This window comes from Poecile atricapillus, chromosome 15 (assembly GCF_030490865.1).
Source record: "Poecile atricapillus isolate bPoeAtr1 chromosome 15, bPoeAtr1.hap1, whole genome shotgun sequence".
NCBI classification, from domain to species: Eukaryota; Metazoa; Chordata; class Aves; order Passeriformes; family Paridae; genus Poecile; species Poecile atricapillus.
In genome coordinates, this window is record NC_081263.1 from 10,981,567 (window position 1) to 11,000,528 (window position 18,962).

The 18,962-nt window shown below is 50.3% G+C and overlaps 1 protein-coding gene across 4 annotated transcripts; it reads left to right on the forward strand.

Annotated features, from left to right (window-relative positions):
* The first annotated feature begins 195 nt into the window (after window positions 1-195).
* Window positions 196-18,919, forward strand: SGK2 (serum/glucocorticoid regulated kinase 2). 4 transcript variants are annotated; one of them, XM_058850697.1, is made up of 16 exons: window positions 196-458; window positions 1,718-1,859; window positions 4,232-4,383; window positions 9,409-9,478; window positions 10,718-10,775; window positions 11,221-11,270; window positions 11,858-11,915; window positions 12,490-12,573; window positions 12,879-13,010; window positions 13,818-13,930; window positions 14,406-14,442; window positions 15,021-15,107; window positions 16,371-16,466; window positions 16,738-16,893; window positions 17,275-17,364; window positions 17,567-18,919. In XM_058850697.1, exons 3-16 carry the CDS (start codon window positions 4,332-4,334, stop codon window positions 17,720-17,722), a joined length of 1,239 nt encoding a protein of 412 aa, XP_058706680.1. In that variant the 5' UTR covers window positions 196-458; window positions 1,718-1,859; window positions 4,232-4,331; the 3' UTR covers window positions 17,723-18,919. The 4 variants fall into 4 exon arrangements, with proteins under 4 accessions (XP_058706680.1, XP_058706679.1, XP_058706678.1 ...); XM_058850696.1 differs by having other exon boundaries at window positions 1,718-1,854; XM_058850695.1 differs by lacking the exon at window positions 1,718-1,859 and having other exon boundaries at window positions 197-458.
* Window positions 18,920-18,962: the final 43 nt, after the last annotated feature.

Below are 18,962 nucleotides of genomic sequence, written 5' to 3' on the forward strand. Positions count from 1 at the left end.
CTCTCACCCAGCTCCTTCCTGTCTGGCAAGGTCTGTGGGTTGCTGGGGGATTGGCAGCAGGTCATGTCCACAGTCAGGAGGTCTTGCTGGAGTTTGGGAGGTGACCCACGCCTCATTACCCCTGCTGGGACCCGGCATGTGACCCGGCACAGCCTCCGGCAAACAGAGCACTTTGTTCTGACCCTTTGCACTTCCCTGCCAGCGAGCTGCCCTCTAATCCCCCAAGGAGGGATTTCCTCTCCCACCCCAGCTCCCTGTGCCTTGGTCCCCTCGGAGAGCGCTCCACGGTAATAATTTACTGCCTGCCACAAGCCACTCCTTCGGACTTTTTCTTCGACCTTCAGACTGCATTGCCAAAATAAAAACAACAGGAGGGAGAGCGGTACGAGCTGCTTCCCACAGCGAGAGTGTGGCAGTGCCTCCAGCCCTGCTGCCGGATCCCAGGAGCCCTGTCTCAGGTAATGGCCATTTGCTTTCTCTGGGATGATTGCGACTTTCCCCTCTTTTAATGAGTTCCTGAAGCCCTTTGGGAGCAGCAGAGGGTTTTGTGAAGGACTTTGCTGCCAGGAACCTGGCTGGCCTGTGGAAGAGCTGCTCCCCAGGGCCAGCAGCTGAAGTGGAAGGGGGCTGAGTTCCAGCAGTGGGGCTCTTTCCCAGCTCTGGAGTAGTCCAGAGGAGACGAGCAGCCTCCTTGCTGCCCCTGCAATCTAGTTGGGAAAATTTCTGGCATTAGCTCTGCCTCTCCCAGGAAACTTCCATCAAAGGAACTTCCATCACTCTGCTTGTCCTTGCAGCCCCTCATCAGCTCAGCTGGGTGAGCTCCTGTGAGGAGCACATGTGAGTGCTCCTGATCTGGGTAATTTCAGAAGCTGGCAGATCAGCAGAGGCCAGCTGTGTCCCCGTGTGTGTCCCTATGCTCCTGGGCCACCCACACGTGGAAAGGAGCCTGGGGCTCCACTGGGATTTGCAGCCAGCAGCAGAAGGGTGATGTTTACACCAGAAATTTCAGGTTGTGTTGGCTGTGGTCTCCTGGGCTGTGAGAGTCTCTGAGGCCAGGCCTGGTGAAGCTCAGAAACCAGACAGAACATTCCCAAACCCCTCTCTGGCAGGACAGAGAGGGCTGTTCCTGCTCAGTTCCAGAGCAGAGGACAGAGCTGGGCTTGGCAGGTTTCAGGACAGCTCTGCTGCTCTTGCACAGGGGCTCACAGGTCCTGGCAATGCCTTGAGCCAGTTTGGACTGGGCTGCTCGCTGCATCCAGTGCAGCTGCATTGTCTCCACTCTGCTGGAGACAACCTCTGGCTGTGCCAGCACCATCTGATTCCCGTGGATATAAAGGGCTGAGAACATGGATCCCATGCAGCAGAGGTGGAGCTGGCAGCTCTCAGGGATGGAGCAGGCAGAGGGGAGGCATTCCCATGCACACTGCACCTCCAGCTCCTCCTGACAGAGCCAGTGCTGTGCCGGCAGCGAGGGGCCTGGGTTTGGGCAGTGCAGCTCCCAGAGCCACTTCTGAGCTGCTAAACCTGCTCAATCCAGCCAGGAAACTGCCTCTCTGCCCTTGTCCCACCAGGCTGGGCACACCAGGGCTTGAGCTAGGGGTGGTGGCCCTGTGTCACAATGACCTGTGCTGCAGGGAAAAAGAGGTATTCACCCCAAAAACAGGTCTGGGGCTTTGTGTTGTTTGGGTTTGTGGTTGTTTTTTGTTTTTTCTTAAAGGCCCTCAAGCCCAGGCTGTAATGTGTCCTGAAGTGTTGCTGGGAAAGAGAAGAAGGGACAGCAAGCAGGACAATTGAGCCTTCCACAAGGACAAGGCTGGCCAGGAGGGGCCACTTACAGTCAGGCTGCTTCCAACGGTGTGGTATTTATTCACTAAGACTGTGCCTACACTTGAAAAGCACTTGGGAGCAAAAACAAAACCCCAGCCACTTAATTTAATGACAATAATAACCTCAGGAATTTGTTCCACAGAAGATGTAAAGGCTTTACAAGAGATCAGTAATATTCTGCCACATTCACATTTATAGAAACAGAGGCACAAAAAGTGGCAAGAATTGCTCTCACCCTCCTTAGCTGTCCTTTGGAATAAAAACCTGATCCCCAGTGGTCTCCTCTTGTCTCCTTTTTCCAAAACATGGGGAAATATCCCAGCACTTATGTGTGATTCCTTGGCAAAATCAAAGGCAAGGCTTCAGGCAGAGCCCTGGTTTTTTGAAGCTGAAAGCAAAATGTAGAGGGGAAAAAAAAAAATCTTCTAAAGAGCTGCAATGATCATCAATAATCTATTTAATCTTTCATGAATCCTCCTAAAAGGAACAAATAGCCTTTGAGATTTTAAAAAACATCTTATCCTGTCCCATCCTATCCTGTCCCATCCTATCCTATCCTATCCTATCCTATCCTATCCTATCCTATCCTATCCTATCCTATCCTATCCTATCCTATCCTATCCTATCCTATCCTATCCTATCCTATCCTATCCTATCCTATCCTATCCTATCCTATCCTATCCTATCCTATCCTATCCTATCCTATCCTATCCTATCCTATCCTATCCTATCCTATCCTATCCTATCCTATCCTATCCTATCCTATCCTATCCTATCCTATCCTATCTTAGCTCATACCCAGCAGAGATAACTGACTAGCCAAATATTTTAGGTCACCTTTCACTGCAGATCATGGATTGGATTTGCCTTGTGCTTTCTAGAGAAGTATTTGTTTTAGCCTTATCAGGACCTTCCCTGCAATTCCAGTTGTTCAGGACTGTGTGGTTCCACTTTTATGATTATGGTTATGGATATTGCTAGACAGGGAGATTGGGACTATCTTTCCCTGTAAAATAGAATATAAAATGTTGTCAGAGAGAGAGGGAGGTTATTTCTCTGTGTGCAGAGAAAATGGGCTGGATCTGCTGTCCCCACTGGGTGTGTCCTGTCCTGGTAAAGCTGCAAATGTGGCTTTGCTGGGATGGTCCCTCCTGGAGGGATCCAATTCAGCCACAGAAGGACCATGCAGCCCTTGACCCCTTGTAGGGCTTGGGGAAGAGAAAGGCAGCTTCCCTCCCGTGAGGAAAAAGATGTCTGGAGGCTCTGAGCTGTGCCAGTGCAGCTGAAAAAACCCCTCTGTGGCCAGAGCTTGTTCCCCCCATGGCCTGGCCAGGTCCAGGCAGGAGGTGTGCACAGAAGGGGTTAAATTGCCCGAGAGCTGCTCCTCACCTTTGAACTCGGGTCCAGCCAGAGGTTTTCCTGGCACAGATGTGCTCTCTGGAGGACACAGAAGAGCAGCAATGCTGGCAAAACCCAGCACTGACATCAGCAGCTCTCCAGCTTCAGCAGAATTGTTTAATTTTGTTTAGGAGTGTGTGAGTTCTGGGCAGGGGAATGGGCCAAGGCCAGTGCTGGTGTAAGGGGGCACGGTTACCTGGTGGCACCTGCAGGGACACGTGCCTGTGTGACGTGTGTGACACTCAGAAGTCCCTTCAGCGTGGCACTAACGTGTCCTGCCATGGGCACGGGCAGTGCTGGGGGAGGAACAAGAGCTGCTGCAGGGGGAGACTGTGGGCACACTGCAGAGGGCAAGGGCACAGCCTCACCTCTTACATATGGGGAGGGCAGGAGGCTAACCCTGCTCACACCTACCTGTCCCACTCACGTCATCGTGGTGACAGCTGCTCACCCCAGTCACCTCTCCAGGGAGAGCCACAGGGCTCCACAGGCAAAGCCCTTTGCAGCTGCCCCAGGTGTCTGGTGGAGTCTGATGTTGAATTTCCAGTGAGGACCTGCCTTAAGCTGGGGATTTACTGGTGGGCCATGTGTCCCTGTGCTTCCAGGGGATGCTTTCTCCTGTGCCAGGGAGCCACTGGTGTCAGGGATGTCACCCTGGGTACAGCCAGGGTAAATTTGGTTTCAGCTCCTCAAAAGCATCTAAACTGCAGATCCTTTCCTGACAGCAGAATTACATGAATTTAAGAGGTTTTGGGTAAATTTCTTCTGTGTTACAGGAGCTAAACCTCTCAGCTCTCTTCCATTCCTTCTGTCCAGCAGTCCCAAAGTGCTTTGTCACTGGGGTGATGGCAGAGCCCCCAGTAACCTCCACCAGACTGGATGCTGGGTGGGTGCTGCCCAGACGAGGCTCAGGAGCTGGCCCCATGTCCCAGAGCCATGCCTGGCAGCCAGTGCTGCACCCAAGGACTCATTTCTGCTCTTACTCCTGTGCCCTTCACCTTTGCAGACGGAGGAACATCTGTGTGCGCTGCTTCCCGAGGACAGCCGGAGCCAGCCGCTGAGTTCCTGCCCCAGCTGCAAGGAGAGGAGATTATTTTGGCTGCCTTATGTTCGTGGCCTGGATGGAGCTCTCCTCCACTGCCCTGGGCAAGACAAAGGGTAATGCTGCTGGGTGGCACTGAGCCCTGGGGATGCTGAGGCCATGGAGAAGGCTTCCCTGCCAGTCCCCTGCCAGTGTTGGGCTGCAGAGCCTGGTTCCCGTGGGGACACACACAGGGGACTCGGATGGGAGGGGATGTGGCAGCTTTGCCTCGCACACCCAGCCCTGGAGGGTCAGTGATCCTCGCAGAGGGGGTAGGATGGACAAAACTGACCCAGCATCGCTTTGTCCATCGCTACCTGTCATCAGATTAACTGTTTTATGCACTTTAGCTGTTACAATTTTCCTTACAGGATCCCCCTGCTTTCTCTTTTGACGGAAAGTAGGTTTTTAATTAAAAATACCTTTTTCCATGGAAATTAAAATCAAGTATATTTTGTTAACAACACTGAGATTTTCATTAAAGAAACAAAAGCAGAAGGCACTGGCTAGAAAATGTAAGTTAACTGATGAAATTATTCTGAAATTTGACCATTTCAATGCAAGTGGAGGCAAAGCTGGAGTAAAGAAAAACAAGAGATATTCCTAAAATATGTCAATGCTGATAGCTTGAGAATACTGGCTGAGCAAAAAAACAGGTTTTGACCTGAAAGTAGATAATATTACAAACAAAATGCAGCTCCCCTCCCTTGTTATACATGACACAAAGGAGATGTTCCTGATGAGCTCCCTCTGGTAGCTCTAGTCCAGGCTGAGGACCCATCCCTCATGAGAGTGGCCAGCCCTTCTGCTTCCCACAGCTCTGCTTTTACCTCCTTGCACCCACCACTGAAATTGCTCTAGAAGCTTCTTTCATGGTGCTGCAGCTTCAGGCAGGGAGATTATATAGGAAACTACAATGGAAGCAAAAAGTGACTGCTTTATTTTTAATGAAGAGAGAGAAGATATCAGCCCTTCTCCTGGGTCTCCTTTTGCTCAGAGCTCATTCTCTGGTCTCTCAAATCACCAGGCTCTCCATGTGCTGCAAAGCACCAACCTGGCTGCCCTGGCTGCAGCCCTCCAGGGTCCCAGTTTTGACCTCCCTCCAAACCTCTGGATAGAGGACAAATTTCCAGCTGACTTGTAAAAAATTCAGAACACCTGAGCTGCCTGCCAGGCTGTAATTTCTTCCTACCCACCACCTGCACCTCTTCCTTCCCACCCAAAGCTACCCCTCCCACCTAAATTCTAAAATACAGCTGGCAGGTGTTTCTTCATCTTTTGCAGCTGGTCAGCTTTTCCTGCTCTCTTTAAAGTGCTGCAGTGAGACACCAGAAGAGGCAGGCTCATTCTGAGGAGCTGAGGGTGGTGTGCTTAGGGGCTAAATGAGGTGCTGCAGGAAACAAAGCTCTTCCCCTCTGGGTTTTAGGAAGGAGCGTTGGGCTCCTGGCCTGGCAGGGTGGGCTGGTGGAAGGATGGGGAATGAGAGGTCTCTGTGCTTGGCAGTTGTGGACTGCTTCCCGTGCTTCAGGACTCAGCCTCTGGGAGATGTGCTCCCAGGTATGTTTGATGACTTGTTTTCATTGAATCATTTTTTTGCAGAGTGCTTCAAGCTTTAGCCACCTGCTGTTTTCTTTAAGTTCTGCATGCAGCTTTTTCTCTAAAATTTTTAGGACTAGTTGTCTCCACCTTGCCCTGAGCCAGGGCTGCTTGGCTGGGTTCCTGCCCTGTTTTGTAGTGTCCCTAGGGTGTAGAGAACAGGGTCTGCAGGAGAAAATTGGACAAGCCAGGAGCTCTCCAGAGGGTGGATAAAAAAGCTTCCTGAAGTGCAGAAGGGCTTTAAAGTCTTTCCTGACCTCTTCCTGGACTTGCTGTAGTGTCTCAATGGGAACGAAAGTGGAGTTCAGTACTAGCTTGCAGCTATCTCTTAGATCTGTAGCGGGGAAAACTTGAGCCTTTTTTTCTCTCTCCAGTAAAAGCACATGTTTGGAGGAATCCTCCTTCCCACCTCCCTCCCTGCTCCTCTCTGAGCTGAAACTGGGGCATCCCCCCTTAGGCTGTGAGCAGCCCCTGTGCTGGGTGAGAGCTGTGGGCTGCCCAAGGTGCCCCTCCAAGCTCTTCCTCCAGAGCATCGCCTGCTGTCCCAGCGCCAGCCCTGCCAGGCCTGTCCACGCTGGCAGCCAGCCCTTCCCGGAGCAGGAGGGGATGAGGGACTGGCTCAGGGGGGTTTGCAATGTAGGTTAGGCAGGGAGGGCTGCCGAGAGCGGTGACATCAGGGAGGAGGGTGGGAGCAGCCCGCGGATGACGAGTCTATGAGGTTGTGTCTCCGTGCAAGGTACGCGTTGCATTAGTAATGTGTTTGTAGCAAATAACGCTGGGCTAGCATGGGAATGTGGGTCACCACTGGCAGAACTGTGCGAGGAACGGGGAGCTGCTCGTGCTGTGCTGGGAAGCAAACGTATGTTACTGAGGGATGTGTGGTGGGGGGAGATTTAGCTGCAGGAACTGCTCCAACTTGTAAGTAGCAGCTTTCTGTTGTGTGAGCGGGTACTTCGTGCCTGGGGGTGCCTGTGGTCGGGAGTTGGGGTGAGATGGTCTTTGAGGAGGGGGCAGTGGGGTTTGTGTTCCTGATGTGTAATTGTCACGTTATATTGGGGAACTCCTAGACTTGCTTGCCGATGCTCTCTGTGGCCCTGGCTGTGCCTGGAGCATCCGTGCTGCACCAGCAGGCACAAGGAGGGATGCAGCCGGGCATGGATAACCAAGGATTCCAGCGTATCTTCGTGACCTAGTTCTGGTTCTGTTGTTCAGTGTGTGAGCTCAGGAAATCTTGGTGCTTTAGGGGGAGTAGGGTTTGTTAGTGATAAAGAAAAGCCTGCTTGACTGCTTGTGAGATTTAAACCACTAACCAACCTGGTTTGGAAGGAAGAGTTGGGCTGGGGAAGGTGGCTCTGAGCTTGAACAGAAAGTGATATGGGATGGGGCTTTACACATCCTAAAAATGAGCATGGTGTTCCAGTGCCAGAGACTTTAACCTCAGAGCAAGTCCTTTTAATGAAAAAACTGTGCTGGAAAAGGCTGCCCTTGGTCAACAGGGACTTGTTGAGTGGCTTCACTTCCAGCAAAGAGGCAGTGGAGCAGAACAGGGCTGGTGGAGGGAGGCAAGAATGGGCTGCCAGGCTGGAAGGGGCTCCTGCCTAGCAGCAGGTTGCTAAAACAGGCTTTTTCAAGCCCCTTGGAGTGCGTTGGGAACTTGCCCTGTATCCTGTGCTGCTGGTAAATACCTCCAAGGCATGTGGATGTGTTTCCATGGCTTGCTCGTGTGCTCTCCAAGATGCCCAAGCTGTGATATTTCCATCTGTGCCTGAGTCATTATTTCCCCCAAGTCAGGGATCAGAACAGGGGCTGGCAAACTGAGGCCAAACCCAAGCTTGTGGGGTTTCAGATTTGGAGGAAATGGGCTGTATCAGCTGATGGAGCTGCAGGCAGTGAGCAGGACTGAGGTGTTAGGCTGGGGTCCTCTGGCAAGAGGCTCCTGAGCAGGGGTGGGAACCTTCACTCCTCTCCCTACTGCTGCCTTATGCAGCTCAGGGCTTGTCCACACACACCTGTGTGTCCTGTGCCAACCTCCTCCCAGGCCTGGCTCCTTCAGTGAGTGCTGTCTGCTCAGAGACAGCAGCAGCAATGTCCTTCTGCTGTGGCCATGGTGTCTGCCCAGCCTGTCCAGCAACCCTGAGGCAGGTGTGGGATGACCTTCAGAGGACCTCAGCGAGCCAGGGAGAGCCAGGCTGTCAGGGAAAGGACTATGCCCAGTGGGAGGAGATGGGGCTTGATCTGTCTGGGTGCTGCCTGTGTACTGTCCCTGCCGGTGGGTGCCAGCTGGGACAGGATCTTGGACTTGCTGCAGGGTAAAGTATGGACAAGGTCAGGGGCCCAGACCAGCCTGATGTTGTAAGTTCTTCCCCTGCATGGGTTGTGGGCTTTGCTTTAAATTCCTGCTCTGCCTTTCTTATCCATTCAGAAACTAAACAACTTAGTTTTTTGGCTGTTCATCAGAGCTGCCCCCAAATCCCAGACCTGCTGGTGGGGCCAGTTCAGGAGCTCTCAGGAGCTCACAGGACCCTCTGCCTGGCAGATCCAGAGAACCATGCATAACTCTGTTATGGGCTTGTTTGCCTCAAAATTCATTGTCCTACAAAATCCTTGCTCAGGGAGATGGGCTCTGGCAGTTGTTGTCCATTCCTTGGTCTGGAGAAGAGCTGTTCCAGGGTGACAGCTTGCTTGTGTCTGTAAAGCCCCTTCTGTTTTGATGGAGAGGGAAACACATGTTTCTGTGAATGTTTTGATTCTTGCTTTCCCTTTGGTGGCAGAACTGAGGAGTGAAGCTGACTTTTGAAGTGATTTTGGTGTCTACTCCTAAGCAAAACAAGGAACGCCTCTGTACAGACTGTACTCTTTGGGTTTCCCTCTGGCTCATCCTGTGCAGCAGGGAGCAGTCCCAGGGCTTCCTCTCTGTGAAGGGAGAGGTGATGATGATGAGTGGTGGCAACTGCTTGCACAGCTGAGCAGCAGGGATGCTCCATGGCGGGAATCCCAGCTTCTGGCACTGGCTGTGTGTCCTTGGGCAAGTCACTCCTGTGATGTGTGTGTGCTGGCTTACCTCCTGCAGGGCCTGAAAGGTTTCATTCACGTCCCTAATTACTCACAGAGTCCCGAATGAAAGGGACAGTGGATGTGCCAAGTGTGTGACGTATCCCAGTACAACCTCATCCCTGTAAACACTCTCCTTGTCCCCCCTGGAGGCACAGGGGTGCCTCGGGAAGGTTTGACAGTGGTGCTTTAGCCTGAGTCCCCTCGGCCACCAGAGAGGGTGTCTGTTTTGAGGCACTCATCCCTGTCCTGTGAGCTATTGAGGGCTCCTGGTGAGGCTGGGAGGGGAGATGTCCTGGTTCCTATAATTTCCTGGTTATTTTGGTATGTGAGTGGAAGGGGGAGGAGGGCGGCTGTGGAGAGAAGAGCAAGGTCAGTGAAGAACAAATGTGCCTCTGTGCACTTGTGATCACGCTGCCAGCTAATCGGCTTCGGTGCTCCAACTTTCCTCACAGAACTCATCAAGCACGGCCGGGAGAGGATAGAACAAACCATCAAGGCCTCTGGCTCCAGGCTCTGCTCGTAGTGAGTATGAAACCCTCCCAGTGGGATGGGAGCCCTTTAACAGCTCAGCCTGGTAGGCCCTGTGCTGGCTGGGTGGTGGATGGAGCTGGCTGGCACCGGGCAGATGTGGGCAGTCCCTGACACAGCTGCCAGTATCCGCTGCTGCCCTACAGCTCCTGCCCTGCAGCTCCTGCCCTGCTCAGCCTGGCTGCGCAGGAGGGGGTTCTTTGGGATGGCTGGGGGTCTGTGCCTGGTGGTGTGTGGGGGCAGACAGTGGCAGCACCCACAGGTGAGATGTGGGGAGGCTGGTGGGGTCTTTGGGCTCCCTTTTTAGGAGGGGTAGGGCAGAGGGTGGCTGGGGGATGAGAGCCTTCAGAGCCTTGATGTGGTGTATGAGAGTGTGGTGGGGCTGAGGGGGAGTCTCAGCTCTCTGGGGCAGGGGAGAATGGAGTAGAGACGTTTTGTTCGTGTTATCTTCTTAATTCTGGCTTTTGCAAAGAGCGTAGGGGAACCCTTAAAACCAAAGGGAGGAATCCCTGAGGCAAGGGTCACCCACCCTCAGTGATGCTGAGGCAGGATGGATCTGAGCCAACAAGTGTTCAAGTCTGGCTTCTCTAGCCCCAGAAAAAGCTGCACTGGGCAGGCAAGAGGTCTTTAATGCCTCTGCTCACCAAGCCTGCCATGGCAGCTCCTCTTCCCTGCAATATCAACAGCCCCAAGCTGCCCTTGTCTGACCTGGCCTAGGGAGCAGCCTCTGGCTGCTGCCAGCCCCATGGACCATGGTGGTTGAACCTAGCTGGACTCTCCTGGCTGCCTTGTGAGGATACTCATTGGGCTGCAGCATCCCTGTGCAGTGGGGAGGGGGCTGCATCTGCCTTGAGAGATCCTGGCCCATGGCCAGGAGAGCTGTGACTTCACCTGGCCTGGTGCTGTGTTGCTGTTGGGGTTGTGCTGTTCCTCATGTGCTTGTGCAGCCTGTCCTATTGCCAGTCAGGGACCAATATTAGATATGACATGTACTTGTTCACCCAGAACTCCTGTTTCTCTGATCTCCTGTCAGCACATGCTGCTCCCTGCCTCCCCCAGGCTGTGGGCATCCCACACTTTGGGGATAGCAGTGCTGGGGAGCTCAGCTGAGCTCTCCTGAGATGGAAGGGGTGCACACACTGGGGTTTGCACTTCTCCCTGCCAAGTTAGTGTTGTGAAGCTGTTTCTCTCTCAGATTTTGTATTCAACACTGCCTTACTCTTCTTTTCCAAGTGCTGAGCGAGTTGTGTTTTTAATGGATCGTTCCCGGAGCCCAGACAAAAGCAGTCAGGTGAGAGCATGGCTCTGAACAAGAAAATCCTCACCTTTGGGACAAAGGGGGCTGGTGCCTTTAGATGAAAAGCAAGGAGAGAGTGTTAGCCTGCTGGGAGCCTTACTGCTGCCCTGTCCTGTGAGTGATGCTGGGTGGACAAAAGCAGAGAGGCCCTTTTGGACAAGGCATGGTGTTCCCAGAGTCTGGGGAGGGTAAGATTCCTAGGGAATGGGAAGAGGAGGAAGAGCATGTGTGTATGTAGCCCCTTGCCTTTGGAAAGAGGGAGGCTGCAGCTCTGTGGTGCTGGGTGTGCACAAGGCCATATAAAATGACCTTAAATGTTTGCTGAAGTATCTGATGGGTGTTTTATCAATGGCTCTGTGTGAGGGATGCTGTGTTGAGAAAGAAAAAACCCAACCCACATCATAGTCCTTATGACTAAAATTCTTGTTATCTTCTCTAGCCTTCAACACCGACTGACAACATCAACCTCGGACCTTCTGCTAACCCCAAGTAAGTTTGCCAGCAAAGCCAGGTAGGCTGTGGAGTGTGAAGAGAGCTGGCAGGGGATGCAGATGGTCCCTGTGTGTCACAGGGTGGTGTCTGCAGGAGTTTGGACAATTATATTTCTCGCCCTTTAACACCACGTGTGTCAGCAATGCACCAGCTTCCAAGACTAAGCTGTAGCTGGTACTTGTTACAATCATCCTCTCTTGGCCATGTCTGTAGCCCCTTGTCCCTTTTCTTTTGAGAGGTGTAAGGGAAGGTCTTCCTCATCACTGCTGACTTCCTGACTATCCTTCTCTAGAAACAGGGACAAGCTGTGTCCCCTGTAAAGGCATCTCCTTGTCCTTCCAGGTGCTGTCCCTGCTGCTGCCTCCAGCCCTTGGGGTGCTGAGGGGCTGCTCATGCTCTGCAGGGTGCACCGACACACACGGTGTGAATCCTGAGCTGCCTGGGAGCAAGGGTCACCCACCAGCGCCCTTTAATCCCTTTCACAAACACTCGTTTTTCCAAGCAGGAACTTTGCTTTGATGGTGGTGTTACTGTTGCATGTTTCTCTCCCTGAAACATTAACTTGTTTTATTCTTGCCCAACAGTGCCAAGCCAACAGACTTTGACTTCCTGAAGGTTATTGGCAAAGGAAGCTTTGGAAAAGTAAGTGGGCTTGTGCAGGTGGGCTGTAACTGTTTGGAGGTAGCTTGGAATGAAAATGTGTTGCTGAAGGAGCTTCTGGATGTGTCCTTTGCTTGCCCCTCTCCTGAGGTGTTTGGCCTGAGTGGGACTGAGATTAAATAAATCCTGAGATACTGTTATAAGTAGTACGTTGTAATTTTAAGGTACTTCATCCTCTCTAAGGACTGAGGTGTTTTATGCTCAGGGTGGTGATGGTAAGAGCTTGGTTTGAAGTAAGTTTCAAACTTTTCCAGCAAAAGATCTCCAGAGAAAGCTTGGAGACAGCCAGGATTCACTTTAAATGGGACTGACCTGAAATGCTTCAAAATGATTTTCTATTGGATGTCTAGGAAATATATGTGGAGATATTGAGTGCTTTTCTTCTGGCAATGAAGAAGTGCTGGGAATTGAGTGGGCTGGAGCTTGGTCTTTGAAACCCTGTACTTGGCCCTCTGAAGTAGTTTTCTGTGAATAATCACTCACAAGAGTGTTGAGCTAATGAGGAAACACTGACCAAGGTGAGACAGACTGCTCTGAGCAGGACCTTCTGTTGCAGGTTCTCCTGGCCAAACGCAAGTGTGACGGGACTTTTTATGCAGTGAAAGTCCTGCATAAGAAAACCATCCTCAAGAAAAAGGAGGTATGTGTGCTCTCCTGGGCTATTCTGGAAACTGTGGTCAGTGTATGGGCTCTCTGGCTAGTGCAATGGGGGTACCTGGCACTCAGGTAGGGAGTTCACGTGTTAAACATGGATTTGCCTGTGCCATGAGAACAAAAGAAGAGATTAATTAGGCCAGCTAGGAGGGAGAGGTTCTCTTTTTGGGGCTGGAAATGACCCTTGTGGGTTCCCAGCTTCCACCTGTTTTGAAAGCAGCAGTGAGCCCTTAGGGCAGGCTGGGCTGGATCCTTACCTGAAACCTTAATGCCTTGCCTGCTTTTTGATAGCAAAACCACATCATGGCAGAACGCAATGTGCTCCTGAAAAATGTCAAGCACCCCTTCCTTGTGGGACTCCATTACTCCTTCCAGACCTCAGAGAAGCTTTATTTTGTGCTTGACTATGTCAATGGAGGAGAGGTGAGTGCACTTACAGGCTTTGGTTTAATCCTTTTTGGTCCTTCACAAATATGCTGTTTTATTTAAAGCTATTTCTTGTCAGAAGACGATGATGTTGAGGAATAATATTGTTCTGACTGCTGGCAAGAAGTAGCCAGGAATACCTGGCAGGATATCTCACCTGTAAATTGTGTCAAGATCCTTGCTGGCTATGACCTGAGCCAGATGACTCCCAAAGTAAAAATTCTGAGAAAAGGAATATTGAGTCATCTCAAAATGCTATGGAGAATATGGGAAATACTTGTGTAGGTGAGCTTTAGTGAAACTGCTCTGGTTCCATGTCTAGTGCTTAGGGGTGATGCCATTGCAACTTTCTAGACTTTTTCTGTCAAGTGGAAGTTTACCTTTCTCAGCTGTCTTTCTGTGCTAGCTGAAACTGGCTGGGAGATATTGTTAAGTAGGATATTTTGCCCAAATCAAGTTCATGTTGGGGACCTTTGCATGTTCAGCTTTCTGCATGTACCACTTCTCATGTACTACCACTGTAATCTGCCTGCAGGTTGTTGTAAGATAGGAGCTTAATCAGGTCAGCAGATGATGGGGGCATTTGTGAATTAATTAATATTTGTGAATGATGAGGAGGAGAAATGAAACAATTTCTAGAAAGGTGTTTGGATTGTGTAAATTCACTTGGCTTGGGCTTATTTCATGCTGTTCATCTGCTACCTGCTACAAATCACTTTTCACTTCTATAGCTGGCTTTCAGCCTTGCTCCAGATTAGCCTTCATTTATTTAAAGGCATGAACAACTCTCTCACCTTCCCGTAGCTCTTCTTCCACCTGCAAAGGGAGCGCTGCTTCCGTGAGCCCCGGGCCCGATTCTACGCTGCAGAAGTTGCCAGTGCCATTGGATATCTGCATTCCCTAAACATCATCTACAGGTTAGACAGGGGCAGCAAGCCTGCCCAGACAGGGGGTGCAGAGTTGGGAGGGAAAGGGATTCACCAGGGAAGTGAAATGTGGGACTGGAGTAGCTGAGCAATGTCCTACCCCAGACAAGGCTGCTGCTGGCACTTTACCCTGCAAGAGAGGACCTGATGTGCAATGAACCATTCTTCCCCCTTCCCAGTATCTGTCTGAGAGTTAAAGACATAAAATAAACCTGGCTCAATAAGTAAGAAATCCTCTCTCAAGTAACAATTTATGCACAGAAATGCAGGCTAACACCTGATCCTGTGTGAAAGCAGCCTATTTATGTTTGGCTGTATGTATACTGGTGGGAGTCTGCAATTTGGGAAGATCTTGATGATCTGGATTGGGAGGCCTTGTGAGCCCCTGTTCTTAGCTGATGCTGTTTCAGATACATGTTTTCTAAATATCTGGCCAAATCTGCTCAAACAGCACTTTGTCTTGCAGGGACTTAAAGCCTGAGAACATCCTCCTGGATTGCCAGGTATATTCACGGCTTGGGCTGTCTTTCTGATGGCTTTAAAAAAAAAAAAAAGGGCCACAAGCAGAGGGCTGTGGCTCTGCAAGCTGGACTACAGCTGACACCATGGCATGGATTTTGTCTGTCTGCCCCACTGCACTTGTGTGCAGATCCTGGAGGGATGAGTGGGCTTGCTCTCTGGAGAACTGCGTGGTTTTGGGGCCCTTGGCTCATTCCCAGAAGCTGGGACCTGACCTGTGGGCAGGGATCAGAGGGATGAAGAGAAGGGCACTGCTGCAACTCTAGTGACGACTGTTTTGTAAATTGGCTTTGGGATAAAGAGGCAGAAAATCACAGGAGCACTGGATCTCTTTCATGGCTGTCTAGCTGCAGACAAATGAAAAAAAAAATAAGAAATCTAGACTTTAATTTTTCTACAGGCTCCAGTACCTGTACTGTAGGATGAACATAAGGGGAGGGAGGGGAAGCAGATCTTCAACGGGGAACATAACCCACATGAGAATTAATGCTTAAGAAAATCTTTGGAGATCCTGCCTCATCTCCAGAAAGAGTGGGTCAAGTTAAATTTGACTTTTCTTTAGGGACACATAGTATTGACAGACTTTGGACTCTGCAAAGAAGGAATGGAGCAAGAGGAGACAACTTCTACCTTTTGTGGCACTCCTGAGGTACTGCATGGGCTGGGGATTTGCTCTGGCCTGAGGGCTGGAAACCTTCAGATGTATGGTGCTCTGGGTCTTGGGCTTATGTGACACCTCAAAAAGTTATAGGCTCTCTGAGGTTGTCAGCCTGAAGCTGGAGTTCAGATAAGGCCTTCTTTATCCAGCAGAGCCAGCTCTACCTGTAACAGCACAATAATTTGAGTATTAATGACCTTGATGCAGGGGCTCCTGCACGTGGAAATGGCCAAGCTTGTGAAAATAGCTGTGGAGGTGGAGACAACCTTGTCCCTGGGAGCAGGATGTTTGCCTGCTCTGAGACCCCAGAGGTGCAGAACAAGGAGCCTGCTGGTACTGGCATGCACAGAACCTTGCTGTGCTCTCCTGTGTGTCCTTGGTGCACGCAGGAGCTGCAGAATGTCCTGCACAGAGGAGGGGACCAGGCTCTCCTCTGGAATGTGAACACCACTCAGAGGGGAGGAAATGCCTTTCCTCCAATGCACTCCAGCTGGGTTTTGGGAAAACCCATTTCCAGTCTGGCTTCTTGGAGGCTTTTTTGGCAGCTTCTCACTGAGCCTGGGGGTTTTGGTAGCACTTCAGCCTAGGTAACATCCCTGTGCCACTGCTTTCCCCAGGCAGCCTGACAAATGATCTGTAAATACAACATCTTTCAGCATTCAAGCTCAGCAGAAGTGGGCAGGAATTCCCCTCTTTTTTCAGTGAGGTGTCACTTATGCAGTAGCACAGCATATAAAGCAAGCAGGAGTGTTTGAGCTTTGTTCTCTAGTTTTGGTGTGTGTTGTTTTCCCATTCTAGATAGAGCCTGATAATACACAGAGGTAATTCTGTGGGAAACTGTTCTGCAGCCTGCTTAAATTCTTGCCTGTTGCTCCTCGATGGTGGCTCTTGGTAGCTTTTCTGCTTTGGACAGACTTACTGGGGCTGAAAACTGCACAGGAGCTTTTAGAGGTGTGATGTGTCATAGTGGGACAGGATTGCTGGCTGAATTGTGGCTGGCAGCAAATGCTTGTAGAAGTCCTCTTGAGGAAGAGAACCTCCTGTAGCCTGGAATGACACTTTGAGGGCTCTGGTAGGTATCTCTCAACCCCATTGCTCCAAAGCAAGTGGAGAATTTATTAGATAATACTAGGAAAAGCATCTGTGTTATTCTTAATGCATTTGTTCAAGTTGAGCTGCAGCCAGGTTTGGGACTAAGAAGGGCAAAGCCCTTCCTTTATAATTTGACTCCAATATTTCCTTCTGACTTCCCAGTACCTGGCTCCTGAGGTGCTAAAGAAGCAGCCCTATGACAGGACAGTAGACTGGTGGTGCCTAGGAGCTGTCCTCTATGAAATGCTCTTTGGACTGGTAAGTTTGGAAATGGGCCGGTTTCCTTTACATTGTGGAAATTTTATTTGCAAAAGCTGTGGTGTGAGGTTGATCTGGTGCTCACAAGGTACTTGATAAACAACTAAATCCTGAATTAATGATCTGGTTCAACCCTAGCACTGCCCTTTTGAGCAGAGGTGTGGCAGGTCTCCCTCATTTATTCACTGCAGGACCCATTTTGACCTGCAGTGTGTGACTCCTTTGGGTAGCTCATGTTTTACCTGGCTGCTTCTCCTCTCTTTCAAATTAGCCTCCTTTTTACAGCCGGGATGTGTCTCAGATGTATGACAACATTCTGCACAAGCCACTACAGATCCAAGGAACCAAAACTGTGGCAGCTTGTGACATCCTTCAGGGACTTCTCCACAAGGACCAGAAGAGGAGGCTGGGTGCCAAAACAGACTTTGTAGGTGGCCTTCACTATGAGCAGGAGGCAGGGAGGGAAGATGGAGAGGAAAATTTCTATTCTGAGCATTTCTTTCATAACAGCACTGCCTTGGAAAAAACCTTCCCACACAGTCTGTCCCTTCAGCCTCCTACAAGGGATACATGGGGTTGACTTGAATTTCCAAAGGGAGAGGGGTGGGGGCCAGCTAAGGACAGCAGTGTGTGATGGGTCATTTCCCTTCAGGGCATTCCTGGACTAGGACCCCAATGTATTAAGGATTTGTGGATATGGGTATGTGGTAACTTCAAGTCTTTCTTCAGCCACTTAGAGCTGTCAGATCAGGTGCTGGAAAAGGAGGGTTGGCAGAAGACTGACTTTTCCTTCCTGCTTTCTGTACAGCTTGAAATAAAGAACCACGTATTCTTCAGCCCAATAAACTGGGATGATTTATATCACAAGAGGATTACTCCTCCATTCAACCCCAATGTGGTAAGTGGGTGATTCTGTCTGTTTTACACATGGGATTCTCTCCAGATGCCTCATGGTGACACTGAGGATTCTGAGGGGTGGGTTGGGACCTGCGGATGCAGGTGGTGGCTCTTTTGGAAGAGCAGCTGTGTTGAACTGCCTGAACACGAGGGTCTGGTTTGGGTCTGCTCACCCAATGATTGTGTCTCTGCTCCTTGGTTAGGCTGGCCCAGCTGATCTGCGACACTTTGATCCTGAGTTCACCCAAGAAGCCATCTCTGCCTCCATCACCCGCACACCTGAGCTAGCAGCCAGCAGCTCCAGTGCCTCAGATGCATTTTTAGGATTTTCATATGCACCAACTGAAGAGGACATTTAAGTTTTACAGTGGCTTTGTGAAGCCATATTTTAAATTAATGGGTTTTATGGTTTTGTTTTGTTTTTCCTTTTGAGAGGATTGGTACTATCCTTTGCTCATGGTTTAAGGAAATTGGCACTAACACACTAACTGGCTGGGATGGAACACAGATCTTAATTTTTGCTGTTTGGTGGATTTTCTCCCTAAATGAATATTTCCCTGCCAGGGAAAGTGGGACACTGACTGTGATTTTCCCTGAGTGTCTTGTGCTGCTTGGCAGAATTGTATTCACTCTGTGGCTGTATCTATGGTTGAGGCATGTGCCATTATTCACATCAACAGCCATGTTCCTGTAACTGGACACATTTTTTTAATTTTTTTTTTTTGTGAAACTATGGTCAGCTATGTCCAATGTCTTTCCAAAGCCCTCAACAGGAAAGGAAACTCTTCATATCACCATGAACAGCGGCTTCCTTCCTTTAGGTGAACTCTGTCAACTCAAGCTGCTCATCCTGGGCTGAATGAAAAACTGTTCATCATTTATTGCTCCAAAGGCAGCTGCAGATCTGTAAATCCTGAACTGCACTGTGGTCTTTCATGCCAGCCTGATCTGCCTCAAAGTGAGAGGATCATCTGTCTGGTCCAGGATTGGGATGCTACTGAAGCCACAATGAGGCTGTGACAGAGGAGCCAACGTGTAGGAGGAAAATCCCAGATCAAAAAGGGGGTGGGGAAGGGGGCTGAGTTGCTTGGAAAAAATGGAAATAACTGTATAGCTGACCTCTGCTTGGGGCTGGGGGGTGCTTTCACAGTGTGTGCTTGACTTGCCTCAGGCACACCAGCACTTACTGTGATGAGCACAGGGCAGTGAACAGCGAGTGGTGACCAGGCTCCAGCACTCACCTGAAAATGCCCATCACTGATGTGGAACAGTTATTTATTCTGCCTTAATTTAAGTGCTGGTGTATTCATTGAATGTCACTTCCCACATATTTTTTGAAGCTGTTGTGTGCTGTTGCTGTGGGGAGGACGGGGGGCTCAGAGCAACACGGGGATAAACAAGGGGCTGTCTAAAAGTTGTGTGATGCTCATGTGGTGGGGAACCGTGTGCTGGTACAACGGTGTTTTGTTGTTTTTTTTTTTTAATCAGGCTCTATCTTGTATATGCTGAAGTCATTGGAAGTATGACGTGGTTTGTATTAAAGCTGCAAACACTGATGTGCTTCTCTGGTTGTCCTGGTTAAGAGGGGAAGGAGGGTGT

Excerpts from the sequence above, each read along its gene's own strand:
- SGK2 (XM_058850697.1), top strand. The coding sequence starts at position 4,332 with ATGTTCGTGGCCTGGATGGAGCTCTCCTCCACTGCCCTGGGCAAGACA. Across the intron at positions 11,916-12,489 it reads GCAAAGGAAGCTTTGGAAAA|GTTCTCCTGGCCAAACGCAA; the intron begins GTAAGTGGGCTT and ends CTTCTGTTGCAG. Across the intron at positions 16,894-17,274 it reads TGGGTGCCAAAACAGACTTT|CTTGAAATAAAGAACCACGT; the intron begins GTAGGTGGCCTT and ends CTTTCTGTACAG.